The 19,310-nt window shown below is 44.6% G+C and overlaps 1 protein-coding gene across 13 annotated transcripts in view; it reads right to left on the bottom strand.

Moving 5' to 3' along the window:
- Window positions 1–2,784: 2,784 nt before the first annotated feature.
- LRRFIP1 (LRR binding FLII interacting protein 1) overlaps window positions 2,785–19,310 on the bottom strand; it is a 100,315-nt gene continuing 83,789 nt past the window's right edge. Inside the window, exons 18-24 of one of the 13 annotated variants that reach the window (XM_083865213.1) lie at window positions 18,728–18,820; window positions 18,120–18,261; window positions 8,784–8,830; window positions 7,833–7,950; window positions 7,323–7,402; window positions 6,596–6,700; window positions 2,785–5,594 (exon numbers count right to left, since the gene is read on the bottom strand). In XM_083865213.1, coding sequence (XP_083721339.1) covers window positions 5,484–5,594; window positions 6,596–6,700; window positions 7,323–7,402; window positions 7,833–7,950; window positions 8,784–8,830; window positions 18,120–18,261; window positions 18,728–18,820 — 696 coding nt within the window. In that variant the 3' untranslated portion in view covers window positions 2,785–5,483. Of the gene's footprint in view, window positions 5,595–6,595; window positions 6,701–7,322; window positions 7,403–7,832; window positions 7,951–8,783; window positions 8,831–12,780; window positions 16,525–18,119; window positions 18,262–18,727; window positions 18,821–19,310 lie in introns of those variants that run through there. The other 12 variants (XM_083865217.1, XM_083865209.1, XM_083865214.1 and 9 more) reach the window with 12 other exon arrangements.

Raw genomic sequence — 19,310 nt, 5'->3', positions numbered from 1 at the left:
CTGAATTGGCAGAATCCCTGTTGATAAGCAGTAAGCTGTTTACATTAGTACACAGAGTGCTCAAATAAAGGTTATTTATAATAAAGAAGAGGTGAGCTTTGAGCTCTGTGCCTCCTAAAAACTAAAAACCCCTTGGCTGTTGGACAAGGGGGAAATTAAAGCATATTCCTCTTAATTCTGAGGAAGCAAGAATAAACTGTTACCAGAGACAAAACCATATGAAAACCTGAGAATCCTTACAACCAGAACGCTGTAAAGGAACACAGGAAGGTAATTTAGCAATGGAAGGAAGCTGCACAATTCACCTGACTAAAGCAATACACCTGCTCCGAGCTTGCAGCAAACCCAGTTTTGTAACAAACACCAACAAAAGGCAGAGACAAAGCATGCAGGGATGGAAGCTGCTCTTTGTGAAGCTTGTTCCTTAGGAATATTGTCAGTTCTTCTCTGCCTTCTCTCAGAAACTTCTAACAAAGAAAGGAATAAATTAAAGCATTAGCCATATTTCTCAATTAATTCTCAATTATGTCTGCTTTCCAAACTAATTAAATAACAGATCCCTATTTTAGTCCCTGTCTCTGAGAGCCCTTCCCCAGGGGGAGGGCACTAAGGATTAATATTCAAATGGTCAAGCCTTCCACTATCCCAGATTGCTCCAAGCCCCATCCAACCTGGTCTTGAACACTTCCATGGTTTCATTATACACTTCTACGGTTATTTTTGCCTCAAAAACGTTGACCTTTTTTACATTAACTTTACCTTCACCCCCTAAGCGAAGCTTTGAGCAACTCTGTGGAATTAAAAAGCCGAACGCTGCCAAAGCACATCCCAGATGCCTGTACAGAAATCACAACATTATTATCATAGAGAAGTGACTTTTCCCCCCTCACTCTCCGCCTGAGAACAAGAACCAAAACACCTCCACGCCCCAGATAAGGTACAATAACCCCCCTGTCTCTGCCGGCGACACAACCACAGCCGAGCCCGTCCCCGCCGCCGCGCTGGCTGAGGACGGGGGTGCCCTGAGGGCAGCCCGGTGCTCTCGCTCGCCCAGGGGGAACCTCAGGCGGGAGAACGGCGCCTCACCGCAGCTCCTGGGCGGCCTGAGGCGCGTCCCTCCCGCTCCCGTCGCCGCCGGGCCGCACGGAGCCCCGGGCCCGCTCCCGTCACCGCCGGGCCGCACGGAGCCCCGGGCCCGCTCCCGTCACCGCCGGGCCGCACGGAGCCCCGGGCCCGCTCCCGTCGCCGCCGGGCCGCACGGAGCCCCGGGCCCGCTCCCGTCGCCGCCGGGCCGCACGGAGCCCCGGGCCCGCTCCCGTCACCGCCCGGCCGCGCCTCACGGCCCCGCCACACGCGCGCCCAGCGCCCGCCGCCGTGCCCCGCGCTCATTGGCTGCGGCGCGCAGCGCTCCGACGCCTGATTGGCCGGCGCTGAGCCCGCTCCCGTCGCGTGCACCTCCTCCCCCCCCGCCCTCAGAGGCGGAGCCGCCGTGTCCGCTCGGAGTGGGTGTTGCCATTTCCTACCGGAATCGGGACCCTCGGAGCCGGTACTGCTATAGTCCCTCAGAGACAGTACCGCTGTATCCCCTCAAAGGCAGGGGCGCCGTGTCCCTTCGGAGTCGGAGTTGTCATATCCCCTCACGGCTCTCTCCTCACGGACCCTCCTCTCCCCTCACGGTCCCTTCTCTCCCGTCACGGCCCTCCCGCCGCCGAGCACGGACAGACCAAAGCGCAGCCGGCGGGGAGGGAGCGGGGCAGCCCTCGTACGGCTACTACAGAATCGTAGATACCCTGTGCTGCAAGGGACCCACAAGGATCATGGAGTCCAATCCTCGGCCCTGCACAGACACTCCAACAATCCCACCCTGCGCCTCAGAGCAAACTGTGGCAGCTCCTTGAGCTCTGCTTTGGGGCCGTGACGATTTGTTGAGGAACCTGTTCAGTGCCCAGCAACCCTTTGGGAGAAGAACTTTTCCTAATATCCAGCTCAAAGCTCCCCTGGCACACGTTAAAACCTACCTGAAAGTTTTCAGCCTGAAGGAGCACATTACAGGAGTTGAGAGAAACTTACCTGCCACACAGGCACGTTACTTGTGCAAGGGGCTCTGCTTCTTCCTTTAAACACGTATGTGTAAAGGTTGTAATGAAGTGTGTAAAACATCACTCAGTTGCCTAAAATTAACCTTCAGAGACATACGATGATTTAGAGCATCTAAAGGCAAGACAAGCACTACCCTCCTGCTTAGTCTGTGTATGTGACCACTTTGGCAACACATCAGGGCAAGAGGACATTTAATAATAAAAACACGTATTTTTGGTGAACCAAGCTGCCTCCTGTTGTGAAGGAGTCTTCGTGATGTGAAGAATTCTTCCAAGGAAAGCTACTGTGAGGGTTACCTCTGTTCACCATAAATAAAAGTGGAGAATGAATCCAGTTACCAACACCATTCAAATTTCTCCTGATGAGGGACTGTCCCTGTCCTCCCCCTCCCCAAGTGCACCTGGCCATTAAAACGTCAAAATTTAGAGGTGTATGTGCACCCCACCACTGAAAATGTTGACATTTGGAGGTATGTCTCACACCAGTGCTCTCAGGCACACAAGCCCCTGAATTTGTACATTTTTCAACCAGTGTTGCTCATGTTTTGTGTGATCTTGCAGCACAGTGTTGAAAAGGAAAATGAGCTGTTACACCCATATCACCCTGAAAGTCTGTATTTTCCAAGAGAACTTGTACTGGTAACATCAGCATGGACAGACCACTCCATAAAAAAAACTACCCAAACAAGTGACATTTTATTGGCGAGTTCTGCTCATAATGAATTTCCTTTTCCACGCTCACATCTCCTAACAGAGCGATCGGGGGGAAAAAAATCCAACCAACAAGAAAACAAAACCAAAAACATTTTGGGTAACATTCTGTTTGCAAACAATAAAAATCATTTAACATTTAAAAATAAAATAGAGGGTAACAGATTGAAACAGAAGTTCTAGGACAACCCGTCCTGCTTTCCCCTAGGAGCTTTTCCTCGCCCGGCTGCCACCACCTCGGCCCCACTCTCAGGGTACCGAGGTGCTCTCGTTTGGAGCTCAAATGAAAGGACTGGGACATGTGCTATTATCACCATTCAAAGCCCTGTTGTTGTACATTCTTCACAGAAAAACATAGAACAGTTTCCAGTAAACCAACCAGTTCTTTTTTCTTCCCTTATTCTAATGCTAAGTCATACTGAAAGTCAGGGGAGGGGAGGGGAAATGTGGCTTCAACATTCACCTACTTTATCACACACAAAGGTTTCTACTAAGAGCATATCCAGGTTGAAATACACATCTGATTTCTGTCATGAGGTTAATGCTTATGGGGTGCGAGATGAAATCTACTTCGAAATGATAAACACATCCCTTTTTCATGAACAAAGTGTTATTTTTTTGCCTTTTGGACCAATGCTTGGTTGCTGGGTTGTTTCTCCTGAACCTTGCCAGGAGAGGCAGCTTTCACCACTGCCACAAATGAAATGATGACTGGTGGCAATCACACACCTTACTATTGGTAAAATGTTGTGTTTAGCACATTTGCTTGCATTCTGAGAATCCCTTAGCTCATGTTTTAGGCCCCCGAGGCTTTGTACACCAGAAATTACACAAGTCAAGCACAGAAAATTGTAAATTGGTATCCACAGCCATTTTGAGGTATTCCACAAGAAACTTGGCTCTGCACCTGAATGTTCCTCTCAAAAACAATTTAAAAAAAAGAAAAAGAACCCAAAGCCCTAACTGGAGTGGAAATTTAATTAAAAAAGATTCCTTCCATCCCTATGTTTCACCACATTTCATCAAGGACATACTTAATTTCCCAGGGGCACCAAAAAAAGTCTTCTTCATCCTTTTTCTGGAATAGTAATTTCAGTACTTCACTCCTAAATTTCCTTGTGCACTTGGAAGAGATGAGGGTGTTGCTTTCTAGCCAAACCAGAGAAACACATTCAGACAGTGGTTTTGGTTTATTTGATTTGTGAAGGTGCTCGAGGAAGACACCAGCAATCCCCTTGCATTGAAAATAGCAGTGGCTCCTACTCTCACCTCCCGCCTGCCAGGAGGAGGCTGGGGAGAGACCTGGATCGCAGGGTCTGAGGACCAAGTTAGGAGGAAATGTGATCTCCTGGGTGTGGATTTGGCTTGGTAGAACCTTTTGAGGCAGTCACGGTGGCTCCCGTGGGACAGGAGTCGCTGCTTCACCGCGTGAGCAGATCCCAGAGGGACTGGCTTTCCTGTTAGGGCTGAGGTGGGACGGGCAGCTTCATTCCCGGGGTAGCTGCTGCTCTCCTTTGAGTAGTACATTCAGAACGAGTCCCGGTACACCAGAGCTGTAGTGCCAGACGTGTGCCATTTTTGCACACAATAATCACCTGCAGCGTCTCAACTGGTCACGCTGTTCTGCGTGAGAAGTGGAAAACCTTCGCAGCGATCTCGGAGGGAAATAACTCGCCACTTCTGTAGCTGTAGAAAACCCATAGGCAGTAATATTTTCTAAAGTGCTTCTTTACTTATCAGTTATTCTTTTAAAAATCAGACTTGTATTTTGTAGCGGCATCATTTCCTAGTAGGTCATGGACCAGCAGATAGTTTTCTGATGTAAAAAACCCATTACGTATTTTGTTTAAGCAAATGACACTTGCTTTGATAAATGCACCAAAGAGAGTGATCTAAGTGCAAACCCAACCATTTCTGAAAAGACGGCCTTATGCTGGTTTATTAATGCAACCTTACATCCTTTAAAAGTCATTTACTTCAACTCCAAGAGCAGGGATTAAATAATACAAATAAAAATTGAAACTTCAATGAAGCTATTACCTATTTACCCTGAAATAAAAGAGTCTCGCGATCCTACTGGTGCAAAAATCCCTCCAAACACATTTGTTTTATTGGCAAAGTCATTTAAGGTCACTTTTGCTTCCAAGACCATCTTCTTCCACGGTTTCCACTGAAGGAGTTTTGCTTTGTAATGGCTTGTGGTTCCACAGTGATTTGTAAATGAAAAACCTACTATGAATAACTCTACCGTAGTCACTAAATTACAGATACTGTCATGAGAAAAGTCCCAAACTTACAGTGTTTGTTTTAAAATTTTCAGCAAGACACAAAATTCCAGTCAAAGTGTTTTCTTTGAGCGCCATTTTAAATGGCAATAAATGGCTGCTGTGCCCTCTGGATGGAGAGAATTCCATGTGCTTCTTCTTAATGCGTTGTACTTCGAATGTCCCCAGAGCTCGGCGTGGAGGGGCTCCCGCGGGCACAGCCACCGGGATCAGCCCCTCCTATGGATGTAGTGCAGCAGGCTTGGATCCGCGCAGGGAGAGCCGGGCGGGGAGGCACGGAGCGGGTGTTGGGGCGGCCTGGTCTCGGAAGGCAATGACAGGAAGCATCCCGGGCAGCAGGACACGGGAGCGGCTGTGGCGTCATTCCGGTTCCCGTGGGAGGGGGCAGCTATTGCTGGGACAGCAGCGCGCTCCGGTTGGCCTTCATCTTCTCCAGCCGCTTCACCAGGTGCCCGTTGCTCACCTCCAGCTCCTCCGTTTTATCCAGTGCTGAGCGCAGCTGAAGGAAGGAAGGAAAGCAGAAAAACACTGTAACTTTCACCCTTTCCCAAGGCAAAGCAAGATTTGTAGTTACCAACACTGACTGACCATATTAACTTGGAACATAGAACAGCTGAAAATTCCTTTAGAAGAGTTAAACTGCTTTGCAGGCCACACACACAGGTGTTTCAGCACACTGCCAAGAACACAGGGTATCTACAGAATGCTGAACAAAGAAGGCCAAGTTAAGAAGAAATGCGGTCTCCCAAGTCTGGATTTGGCCTGACAGAACCGTGTCTTGAGGCAGTCAGCATGAGCAGAAGGTTACTCCTGTGGAACAGGAGATTCCCAGGGAATCACAGAATTCCCCTCAGTCCAGAGGCACGAAGCTCTGGGAGATGTACACCTGTCTCACTGCTCAGCTTTTCTCTTTCTGGTTCCTAGAACTCTATCCACAGCTGTGAGTCAGAGCCTCAGTTTCCTGTAAAACCCAGCACAGGATCGGGGTAGGGGGAGAGAGGTGGACAGCACAGAACAGCATTTATAGGCAGCAAACCAGAAAGGAGTATTTAGAATAAGCAAGGAGCTGTACTGGAAAAAAAAAAGAATCAAAGAAGCACCTCAGGAGGCAGTGAGACAGAAGCTGATAAAAGTTTTCAGGCTCTAAAGAGACAGAGGCAGGGTCAGAGTCTGTGGACAGCCACACTACCCCAAACAGGCCTGAAGAGATTGGCAGAGCAAGGAAAACAGGCTCACAAAGAAAACTCACATCCCTTTAGCAAGTCAGGTTAGGAAGGAAGGGTGAAAAGGCAGTGGGAGCTCATAGCCCTGACTGTTACTCCAGTCTGAGTGCTGAACATTGGGTTGCACATGTAGAAGGAGTAACTAAAGCAATAAAGAAATTGGATGGTTATCCCTTGCTGTGCCAAGAAGGGTGGTTCCTCCCCTCAAACACCTCAGGGAGGCAGGTTTCCCCCACGTGGAGCAGGCTGACCTGGGACAGCCTGCAGGTGGAGTTACCTCTCTCTGCAGTTTGCGTTTCTCTGCCTTCAGTTCATCTTCTACTCGCTCAGCATTTTCAGCAGCAGTTTTGTATCGGGCCACCTGGCCTTCCAGTCGTATTACCTGAGGTGAAGCCAAAGGCTGGGGATTAGGAGCTGTACCAAGAAGTTACTCTGAAGCTTTACTCTTCCACTAGTATTCAAGGACTTACCAGAGAGATGCTAACTCCTCTTTGATAAAATAAAGGCATATTTTCAGGGAAAAAACAACACCAAGGAAGCCTGGCAACAGTGACTTATTCCTGACCTTTTATACATATCCATATTTAATTTGCTTCCAGCAACAAAAAATACAGTCCATTGACTAAATTTCTCTTAGCAAGAGCATTGCTGATGTACCCTGGACAAGAACAAACAATCAAAATGGAACAGCTGTGGATAAAATCCATCTCTACCAGATCACATGCTGGGAGCCATTTAAAACCTGTTGACAGCTAGGCATAAGGAAGTGTTCAGCAGAGTTCATCAGGTGCTTTTGTCTTTGACCATCCTTCCTTCAGTACAGAGAAATAATATATTCCTTCTTCCCCATACATAAATGTCAGAGTAGTCCTCATGCTCCAACATTCTCGTTTCTTATTTTAAGAGACAATCACAGTAAACATAATTTCATTTATCATTTATAAATACACTTTCTCTTTGTATTGTCACCATGCCTGACCAAACAGAACAAGCCAAAAACTTACATTCTGCTCCAATGCTGTTATCTCTTGCTCAGACTTTGCTAGTTTAAATTTGAGATCACTGATCTGTCTGTTGGCATCTCCTAAAAGAATTGCAGATTTATCAGAGATGTCAGAACAAGTGTGAACAGTTTCTAACAAGTCTGTTGTAAAATTTCCATGCATCAGGGATCTATGTGGGGCAGCAGGAGAGCAGTTCTCTCAGTAAGTGCCCAGCAGAGAGGCACCATTCCCAGTCCTGCTCAATTCCCTGACAATCACTCTGAAGGTAGAATTAATCTGAACTCAGTCCAGCTCTGCTGAGGAGCAATAACAGAGATTTCCACCCGCAATCTTAAACAAAGGCTCCTAATTCCCTCACCTCTGTAGAGGTGCATGGCTGCTCCCATGCCAAAGCTCCCTTGGCACTGAAGGCTCATTCTTACCCAGAGCCATGTGCTTATTATTGTAGTGATACATTTTCTCACCCACATGCAGGGCACAAAATTCTCTTAAAATCAAAATACAGCTCACTTTGGAGGTCAATCATGTGCATATCTGTCCCGTTTTCCAGAACTTCATCTTCAGACTGTGTATTTTCCATCTTGCTATTCCTTTGCTTTTCTTCCAGTTGCCCCTTTAATTTTTTAATCTGAAGGACAGAAAAGAGTTATTAAAATCACTAAGAGAAATTGTGGCTTGAATTCACTCCAATGAATTATAAAACAAATTATGTATTGTTTTAAACCTAAATTCCAAAAGATCTTTTGTTACAAAATAACATCCTAGAAACTCTTTTGGCAAATGACTCATGGTATTTTACACATCAGTGCTTATGTACAAGTTCAGGACCAAAACAATGAGTGAAACTGGTTTATTAGAAAAGCCATAAATCTTCTGCAGGCACATTCATGTAAAACATTCTTAAAATCTCCCAAAGCTGTGTTTGGTTGCGTGCAAAGCCAAGGTCACTGAGCATAAATGAAAGCACAGACTGTCCTGCAGGGCAACAGATCAGCTGAAGTTTTTTGAATAAGCTTTATAGCCACTATGGAATACCAGGGTACCAGCAATAATTCCTTTAATTCCTCTAAACCCACCTGCAATTCCTCCAACAAACCTTTCCAAATGGCCCATTTACCCATAGACCAAGCAGAGGGGAGGGCTTACTCTCAGAAAGAAGATTTGCTTCTACAATTTCTGAGCCATGCCTGTTTTCCCTTTGGGTTTGGCCAAGCTGAAGGATCATTATTCAGAAATAAGAGGCACACCAGGCTGTTATCTTCCATGTGCCCTGAGTTAACACACAGGAGGAATGTTTTGGAGGAAGAGCAGAGTGGCCAGCAAGGCAGCAAGTCCTCTGCAAGAGCAACCAGACCACAGCACTGCTGCTCCACACCTTGGGTTCGGTGTTTTAGTTTCCTTAATTATTTACTGTTTTCATTTCCCTAATCATTCCCCGTTCTGCCCTTGCCCTGTGGTTACCTGGTCGAGCAAGGACTCCCGTTCATCGATGAGCCTTTTCAGCCTGTCTGGAAGAGAAAAAGGAGAGTTCAGCACTGGCTGATCAGGCGGCGCGTGGGGAGCGCGTCTGGGACACGAGCCTGACCCGTTCAGGTTAGTGACTACTGAAGGGGGAGTGAGGGCACGTACCACAGGACACGAGGCCCAGGCAAGGCTGGGAGGGGGCTGCAGCCAGGGCAGTTATGGCATTCTCACACAACATGCTTGTCCCGCCAGTAGCAGCAGCCAGCTGCATGCAAAGAGGCTAATCTTCTACGTTAGGTTAGCATGCAAGAACTCTAGGGTCAAACACAACTGCAACACAAAATCTCACAGATCTTGAGAGTTTAACACAATGACAATACTGTAAACACCTATAATCACAGCTAAGCACATCTTCAGCACTTTAACTCCTCCCTTCTTTTACATGGCAGTGACATTTTAGTCCAACATTATGACCAGAAAAACATTTGCCTGTCAAATTATTTGTGTTTTGAATGCAGCAGTCTGGTAAAACTCTATTTTCTCTTCAGAGTCAATTCTCCAGGTCAAACATCAAGAGGCAATGGACAGCCTGTACCTGTTGTGCTACATTTGGACTTGGAAATGCTACAGATCAGCACATGGATATGTGCAGCCTTCATTAATAAAGTGCACTCTACAGAATGAGACACTTGGAAAAAAGAACTACAAAGTAAGCAACCAAATCACCTTTTTTTCCTTTCCCCATTAAGGGCTGCAATATGTGAAAGCACATTTTCTTACCACCCAAATGACCTCATTAATTAACAAGCTCAGTTTGTTCAGGTACACCTCAGGCAGGAGTACACTGCAACATCACACTCAAATACATTCATTAGGACAGATCTGTTGTCCTTAGCTGGTCTCACTGCAGGTTTGTTCAGCTGGCCTCCCCTGCCAGCAGTGCAGAGCCCAGGCTGTTCACAGCTCAGTTCCACAGCTGAGGTCTGGCCTGCTGATCAAATGGGTAAAATCCAAAGGTCACTCAAGAAAAAGATCTTTTTTAAGGAAAGCATGGTAAATTACACATAAGAGCCTGGTGGGCTTTTACCAGATAAATTCTGTTGATAGACTCAAATATTTTTGAAGAGCTTTAAAAATACCATTTCTTCTTTGTTGACAACTCCTGAACAGGCCAAAGTCTTGTGGTTCTCCCTTTTTTCTTGTTAGCACATTCACTTCAAGGGAATCAAGAGTCTGTATTGAATCAAATCATGGTGGAAACTGGTTTCCTAGTGGAAGTCCCTCTGTACAGCAGACATGTAAAGTCCATTAATATTGTATGTCATTGCCCTCCTAGAAATACACCTCCCCATACAGTCCCATTCCAGAGCATGGAACAAAACCTTTACCTTGGCTTCTGGTGCAATACCCAAATACAGATCTTAGCACGACATCCCAGTTCAGCAGATCTATGGATTAATTTTGAACCTCCTGAAGTCATATTCTTTTTTTTTTTTTTCATCCATTTGTACCACACCCAACATTGCTACACCTGAGCACTAATATGAAAAAAAAACAAAAAAGACCCAAACCCACTTTTTTTGGTAAATACCACCCACAACCAAAATTTCTGAGTATAAACCCCTTCAAAATAATAAAACAATTTCACAGATCTATATGGGAAGGGAAAAAAACTTAAGACAGAAATTCTGCAAAAGATGGAAGATATGGAAGACAAACAAAGGCCAATGAAGAAAGCAAGAACAGCAAACAGGTTGGAGATACTTGGACTCAAGAGATTGTGTTGGGATTTACAGGCCAGCAAAGATTGAGAAATGGAGTTCCAAGGACTGGAAAGAGAATGAGGACTGGTGCAGCAGGAAACCTTCAGGCCACTTCAAAATTAGCCCAAACTTACTGACTCCAAAAGGGCCAAGTAATGCACTTTGATCCTGAAAATAATTTAGTTGTGACTTTCATTAACACAGGCACTGCTGTGGGGTGAAACCTGCCTGCCTGAAGAAAGGACACCTCTTCCAGCTTCCAGTGAGGAAGCACACTGGCTTCCCCAAAGCCCTTTTCCTGGAAAAAGGATGCATTTTGGCGTGACCCTTCCAGTTTGGTCTCACCCTTAGTTCTCTCTGCCCTCATTACGGACATATGTGCACCCCATTGGGACATGCAGACAGCAGGGTTTACCAGAGCAGGGAAAAAATCAGTTTGCTAAAATTGCCATTCACATAGGAAAGTTTTCTGCCTGTAGAGATAAAGGTCTCTTGGGTTTCACTTATCTTAAACCTCCACATTAACACAGAAAGCTTACTCCGCAGGGTCACCTTAATTCTGCATTTAGGAGATATTTTTCCACCAAATCTGAGGACCTTGAGATGAGGTGAGCAGGAAAGAACAGCCTGTTGAATCAGGACAGGAAACAGCTAATTAAAATTCTCATCTATAACAGCCATTATCCTTATTCTACATAATAAGATGCTACAGAGAATAATTAGAGTGTGACATTCACCTCACTTAACTTTGGAAAGGTGATTCCCAGGGTACTCACTACACCAGTTCACGGCCTTCACACTCCACAGAGTTTAACAGAGGACTGAGAGGAAATGGGGCCTGTGAGGAGCAGGACACAGAGGGGTGAGTCTGGGGCTGACACAGTTCCTAAGCCCAGTGACTGATCTGATCTCATGCCTTGGCATTGCAGGTGACTGGAGGCATTGCTTACTCAGGTGCTGCTCCCGTGGCACCAAACAGTCCCAAACCACAGATCCTCCATGTCTCTTCCCACTTGGAGGGCAGCATGGGATGGGAAGCAGCTGGCTTTACCTGCATGATTTACTGATGTGTGGCCCAGGAAATAACTAACCCTGCTGTAAATGAAAGGGGTAAACTGCTCTTGGAGGATGCAAAGATATCATCCCATGAAATCCCAGCGTCAAGCAGTTATTTAGGACAGCCTGCAAGAATCCAGCTGTCAGAAGCATGTTAGGCAATACTCCTTCTCCAGAAGTGTCCATTTATTTTGGATTATGAGAAAATGCTTTCCTGTCTTTCTCAGAAGAGGGGCACTGCCAGGGACAGCACAAGATTTGGAAGACACCGGCTTGTAGCACTGATTTTGAGGGGCACAGGAGGACTGTTCTTCTCTATAGTAAAGAAGATATTAACCAAGACCTTTTCACTATTTATTCCTCTTTTTTTATCAAGTAAGTTTCTTGAGATACTGCTTTTGAAAGCATTTCAGGCTAGCTCTGATATGCACAAACCTGGGCTACAGCATTTGTGTGCCACTAGGTGATGACCAGAAAACCCAGAGAGCATTTGGGATTTTTCTGGAAGACAAAAGTTTCATCCTTGAGTCACATAGTCATTTTCAACATTCCAGGATGGATTTCTGGCACACCAGCTACTCTGCACTGCCTCTCCATGTTCAGTTACACTGGGAGTGGGATCAAAGCTGGTAAGATTGGAGGTGTTTCTGCTCCTGTGACTTGGCTTTAGAAAGGAATTCTCTTAAAGATGCTGTGTTTTTTTGATGCAGAAAAACTAGTTAAAATCAGAAATGAACTCATAAGAAATACAGGATATAATGGCACATTGCCTAATTTAACACTGATAGATCCATCCACATACGGGTGAAGCCTGGTAAGAACATTTAATGATCTGTTTACGTCTATTAAAACCCACTTCCAACATTAAACCATATATTACTGTTGAGAGTACAGCAGAGCCAAATCTTTAAATAAACACTGCTACATGCTAATAAGAAATGCTTGTAAGATCTATGACTTTTTGGATTAGCATCTAGTGAAAACCCTTAGGAAGGACTGCCAATACTTACAGAAACCACGGTGGATGTGCTGTAAGTTGGAGAGAAGCCACATGAAAGGAGTGACAGGGTTACAGACCTGTTAGAGCTCTACAGTTAAGGTGCCATCACATATTCAAGGCACTCAAACCCCGAGGCTGCCCAGTCCTAGGGAGATGGCTCTTGTAGCTACGTAGCACAAGGCAATAAATTGAACAAAAGCTGCAGAAAAATGGTGTTGAGATGATACAGGTTTAAATAACTCCATGTGCAGGTTTAGAAACAGTGCTCTAGACAGGTATTTTAAAGTATAAAATATGTTTATTTAAATTACATACAGCAGTACATTTTGATATACATCTTCAAATTTTGCAGTCTGTGCTCTGACAATTTTGTAACATCAACACAAATACAGCCTTCCATAGCCCACACCTCCCTCGGTCTGCATTCCCTTGGGACATTCACTCCTTAACACTTTATATGAATATTTATATATGCAAAACATGCTCTCTTCCCAAGCACTAGCAGAGATGCAAAGGAAATACGGCAAGGGAGTCCAAGAGCCTAATTTATGCCAGCAATTCAAAGCAATCCAGCTTTTCCAAAAGACATAGTGGGGCTAGTACACAAAACAACAGTCATCTTTGGTCTGATATCCAGCAAGGGTTAAGACATGCAAAGTTATCTTCTTTCCAGAAGGGAAGAGATAAGATTTGTTTCAGAGATAAAAACATTCTTTCAGAATCAGAGTGTGCAAAAAAGAAAATAAAAATAATGCAGTAAGCAAATGCAATTTTAAACAAAAATCTTATTGGAAAAATAGATATTTTATATATTCATATTGAGACAGTACTTGATAGCAAACCTAAGCACACATTACAGTGTGTATTGACACTTTCTCTGGAAAAAAAAAAACAAACCCATGTGAGACATGGTGTAAAAGGCCTATTGTGGTGCAAAGTGCCTAGATGAAGTAAACGTGTATATTTATTCCTTTCAGCAAACTAAGACCTGTATGTTGCACTTTCTCCAAACTGTGTATTGCTCTTCCAGAGTGCTCAGACTAAGTAGATTCACAGTGATCTAACTATATTTTGGAATGTGACCATATAAGAAATACACACAAAGTGGAATGAAACTATCTTTTTTTCTTCATATTTTCTTCATATTAAAAAAAAAAAGAGATTGGTTCATAGGCTTTAATCATTCTGAAAGAAGTTTTACCATCAGTGTGGCTGAGTTCCTTCATGAAGAGTTAATGTACTTGCTGTAGATCCAAGTGCAAGTAAGCATAATGTGTATAAATTCACAAAGGCCCAATGTACATTCAAGATATTGATCAACGAGGCTAAAATAAAATTAAAAAAACCTATAGAAATCCCCCAAGAGCAGCTATCCACACTAGAGGTACTTTAATTGCATAATAGTTTGAATAGTCAAGTTGTGAAGCTTCCTCACTAGGTGATAAGCTTTAACCTGAGACACACTCATGATGTCTTGTGAATAACTTAATACTTGCATCATCACCATATCCAGGCTTTATGCTGAGTTACCTACGGAGACAAAGCTCCAAGAGTATTCCAAGGTCTGATGTCTTGTGCAAAGTGCATGTTTGTGTCCTGGGACGGGTCACAAGGCATGGAACTCATGTAGGTTTGGGATTCTGAACTCAGGAGATTGTACAGTCATCTCTGGATCTACCTTTATTCCTTCTACCACCCTGCATATCCTCCCTGCTTTCAGCCCTCTTAATGAAAGCACTTTCCAAATCCTGTTCCGAAACATCTTGGTTCGGTAATTTTCTCACTTTCTTAGAATCTGATACTTTGATTTCATCTTCCTCCACATCGGCCTCCTCATCAGTTTTCCCTGACGCTTCCTCTTGCAAGCACCCTGTTTCTTCAGGCTCATCTTTTTTATGCTGCAGGACTTCACCTTTGGTCAAGGCATCTTTGGTTTCCATTTTGTCTGTTCCCTCTCCAGCTTTGTCTGTGTGGGCAGTTTTTACAACAGCACCATTTGCTCCATCACCCTCTTCTCCCTGTGTATCAGCTTCCTCTCCAACACATTTTTCATCAGATTCTAGTATTTGATTTGACTCTTCATCAAAATCAAATGCATCACCATCATCTTCCAGACCATCATCTTCCAGGCTTTCCTCTGCTTGGTCCTCCAATTTCACTTGTTCACTAATGTTTTCATCTTGCACAGGTTTCTGTACCAGGGAATTATTTCCACCTTCCTCCATTTTAAGTTGCTCACTAATGTTTTCATCCTGCACACACTTCTGTGCCAGGGCATTACTTGCACCTTCCTCCATTTTAACTTGCTCACTAATGTCATTCTGCAGAGACTTCTGTGCCAGGGCATTATTTGCACCTTCCTCAGAAGCAAATTCTCCACCAGGGTGGTCTGCAAGCTCTACCTCTTGCTCGTTTTCTTTCAGTGTTTCTTTACTGGCTTTGTTTTCAGTAGTTACAGTAACATCTACACCTGACTCCTCTTTAGAATCACCTTCTACTTGTTTAACCACCTTCTGCGCTTTGCCCTCTGAAGGAATGTTTTCCTCTCTTGTACTACCTGCTGTGTCTTCACTGCACTGACTTGTGTGAACCTCTACCTTTGGATTCAAATCTTCTACCCATTCTGTCTTACTTTCCTGTCCTTCCCCAGCCTCATCCCCTGTTTCCAATTCTGATTCCTTAATTTCATGATCTGAAAGACTCGGGTCTAAATGGCTTTCCTGAGTAGTGGCCACCTCTCCCACAACCTCTGTTCCTAGCTGTGCCTGCTGCAGCTCACTTCCCTTTCCCTCAGGAATGCAGCCTCCTGCCTCAACAGATGCCACACCTTGCTCGCCTGTTTCAGCAGAACCTGGACACTCCTCCAGCTCTTCCATCAATTCTTCCTTCTGTCCATCCTTCTCAGCTGTAGCTGTTTCATCTTCAGTTTTACCTTGTGCACTTGGTTCCTCTGGGGATGCTGAAGGATCTGAAGAAGCTGGTTGGATGGATGCCTGATGTTCTCCATCTTCCTCTTCAAGTGTCTCTGCTGGGACATCCCTTTCATGTGGCTCCATCCCCTCCAAACCCACAGACTCAGTTTTTCTAGGCTGACCCTGAACTGTGTTCCCAACCTCTTCTTCTTCTTCTTCTTCTTCTTCTTCTTCAGTTCTGTCACCTGCTGTTTTATCACTTTTTCCATCAGTGCAGTCAACAATCTTTTCCTCCAAGACATTTGCAACCTTGTTTTCAGCACTTTCTTCTGAGTGCTGGGGTTCCTCTGGAGTGGAACTCTCCACATTTCCCTCCTCCCTAAGCCAGCCTGCCCCTGCTCCCTCAGGTGGCCCTGCCTGGTTAGAAACCAACTCACTGCTCTCACTTGAACTGTCAGATCCTTCATCCATTTCATTATCGCTCAGGGCATGGCTGGATTTAAGATCCTCTTGTTTTTCCTGGTTGGGTGCAGCTTCTCTCAGTTCCTGCTCTGTACCTGAGTCACAAAACATTTCCTGAGGAGTCTCAAGAATCTGGTGGCTTTGCAGAGAGCCCAGCTCCAAGTTCTCATTTGTCCTCACACTCAAGTCACAGAGTTCAGCCTCTGTACTCTCAGGCTGCTGGACTGCTGTGCCCCTGGACTCTGTGCCCTTTCCCAAGCCATCTGTGTCACTCTCACTGCTGGAAGAAGCGCTCCCTGACACAGGTTCTGTGAGGCTTTGGGCTTGCTTTGCAAACCTACTCTGTGGTGTCATCACTGTTGTCAGGGCGTCCCATTCTTCCATCATTTTTTCTGCCTTTGCATTTTCAGCAGCATGCAATGTCTGTATTTCCTCCTCCTCCTCAGACTCCTCTTTGTGCTCCTCATGCTCAGTATTCTGCAAGATTTCTCTTTTCCCCACATCCTCCAAAATCTCATTTTTCATCTCCACTTCATTGGCTTTGCCTAAAAGACCATTGAGAAAGTTGAGGGGGCCACACCACAGCACTTACCTCCCCACTTAAAACCCGAGAGACAGAATGAGAAGAACAGGTTATTAAAAGATCAGCTTTTGCCAATTTTGTGAGGCAAAGCAGCAATTGAATTAGTAAGGATCCAGGGGGTTGATCAGTAAAATCACCACCACCCTCTCAAAGCAAGAAGTCTCTGGTGCTGGCTGGTGTTTTTGGAAAGGAGAAGATTTATGCTCTTGGCTGTGGGAATGACAGCTTTCGTAGAGGAGAACAGCTGGTTGAAGCAGTGCAATTTAACAGCAATACTTGCAGATGGACCTCTAAGGACTGTTTCTCCTCAGCAATTTTCTCTACACCCTTAACCCTGAGCCCCCTCTATCCATGCAGGAGTCTGATGCTGTTACAACGGAATCACAAAGGATTATTCAATAATAATTTGCTTTTAAAATCTCAGACAGGCATCACTGAATGTAAAATCTGATTGGCAAGCAAATGGTTTGGCTGTTCAGACCTCCCAACACAGATCAAAGCTCAGGTAATCTGTGCCCCTTATTTCAGCCACCCAAAGGAGTGGGGACTTCTCTGGTTCTTTGAAAGTTATTTTTGTTGCAACAGTTTTCCTTCAATTTGTATTTAAAAGCAACAGATATTAAAACAATAGTGTTTGTTGGTAGTTTTTGGGTCTATGCTGTACCTATTCTGAAAAAAAAGCCAGGATTAGGAGATGTAGAAAACATGTTACATTTAAAAATATACCCTTACCTTGGTTTTTGGTGTTCCACATTGTTTTCACACAGAAAGTGAGTGTAGAAAAAGCAGCCAAAAGCTCAAAGCAGGAGAACCTGCACTTGCAACAGTTGGCTGCCTGGAGCTATTTATTGGTATGTTCATTTAGAACAAAAAAAACCAACACAACAAACCAAAAATATCACTTTCTTTCCTTACACTAGTACAATAGTTCTCTAATGGCCATTCACCACACAAAAGCAAAGAAGTTTTGCCAACCAGATTTCTCTTTCCTAAGGCTGTCCATGTCAATTATATCCTTTGAATTTTAGTGTCAATGTAACAAGTAAAAACACAGAAGTGTTAATTTAACGTGTTCAATAGCACAGGAACAAAGAGTTTATCCTTTGGTGTGCTTTGGCAGAGCCCAGCGCTGTTGTTCAAGCAGACATAGTTCTCAGAAATATCAGTGAACCAACATACAAACTCTTAATAGAAAACTAAAATGCTTTTTGTTTTTCCTGATTATTTAAGGTACATGCTGAAAAATAGTGAGCAGCAGTAGGATTATCCTGGGACAATTTTCCAACTCAGGGTTTAAATGGTGATGTGAACGACTGCTACTTATCTGCAATGTCCTATTTGTATTCCCATCCTTTATCACCTTGCAGGAGAAGTGAAGTCTGCCCTGCAGACACACTGGGAGTGACAATCGACAGGAAGCAGGGAATGCACAGGAGTGATTGGAAGGAGCATGCTGCGTGGTGTTAATTGTCCCACTAACGACTGCCTGATCCAAGCAAAGGTGGATGAATGAAGGACAGACAGGCAGGAGGGGCTGAGAGGACACACAGCACTTACCTAGCATCCCCTCCCCTCCTGTCTTTAACGCCTGAGTGCTGCCTGGAACAGTTCGGGAAGAATCTGAGTGTCCTTCGTTATCCAGAATGTCTGATGTCTCCCCGTTGGTGGCTATGTCAGAGTCTGGGATTATTCCATGTTTCTGTGGGAAGCAAAGGCAATGCTTTAGAGCCTGCTGCTCAGAAAGGGAAGGACTGTCAAGTGCTCTTGTCCGAGATACTCTGAATAAACAATTGCTTCAATCATTCCATTAAATATGGCTGGGAGTCAGGAAGGAGAACAGATATTGCAGTTTTCAGTTCAGCCATTCTGACAGAAAACATGTGATCCCAGCTCTTTTTTTTTCTTAAACATAAATCTGCTGCATAAGATGTTCCTCAGAGAAGCGCCTCCTACAAAAACAACTTCTTTATACTCCAGCCTACACTAAGAACTCACAATCAATACAAGCAAAAGAACTTTATTTAGAAAATCCCTGAAATGGCAATTTATAGGCAACATGAAAATTGAGTTATTGCTACTGAGCTAGACATAAATTGCTGCCTAAACATACAGGGGGGAAAAGGGTCAGCAGATGAATATAAATTTCTTTTATTCCTCTTGCATACCTTCAGTTGCTCCTTCAGCACAACCACTTCGTCTCTAAGGTCATCCCGCTCACTCCTTATGGAATCAAAGAAATCTTTCTGCCTCTCTAGTGCCTGAGTTCCCAACACAGACAGAGGGCCAGGAGATGTGAAGAAAGGAAGGGAGACAAGTAAAGGCAGTGAAAAGCAAATGTAGACAAGAAAGAGCAGGTTTAAGATATTCAGGGGATGGAAAAGGCACAGATGAAAAGGGTCAAGTTTACAGATTAAAGGACTGAGTTTGCATACAGAGAGAGAAACTTCAAATCCAAGAAAGGCACAGCTTCTTCAGTAACCAAGAATTCCTGCCAAAGGCATTGAGAGCCCAATTCTTCATTGAGGGTCCTTCAAATGAGGGTCCATTTTTTATTCTTATCTCCTAGAGAAGCTAATCCATACCCAGATTGCTTTGGCATGCCCACTGAAGACATCATGCCATTCCCACGTGTTAATGGAAGGACCTGGAAGTAGGACCACTGGATTTCAGGAGAGTTTTTAGTTTACATTTTAATTAATTTGAAAGCTGACATTAAGTCATCCTTAGTCTGGGATGCACCATGTGCAA

The sequence above is a fragment of the Zosterops lateralis genome (genome assembly GCF_965231275.1).
Source record: "Zosterops lateralis genome assembly, chromosome: 7".
Taxonomy (NCBI): domain Eukaryota; kingdom Metazoa; phylum Chordata; class Aves; order Passeriformes; family Zosteropidae; genus Zosterops; species Zosterops lateralis.
This window is presented reverse-complemented; position numbering and strand designations above follow the sequence as displayed.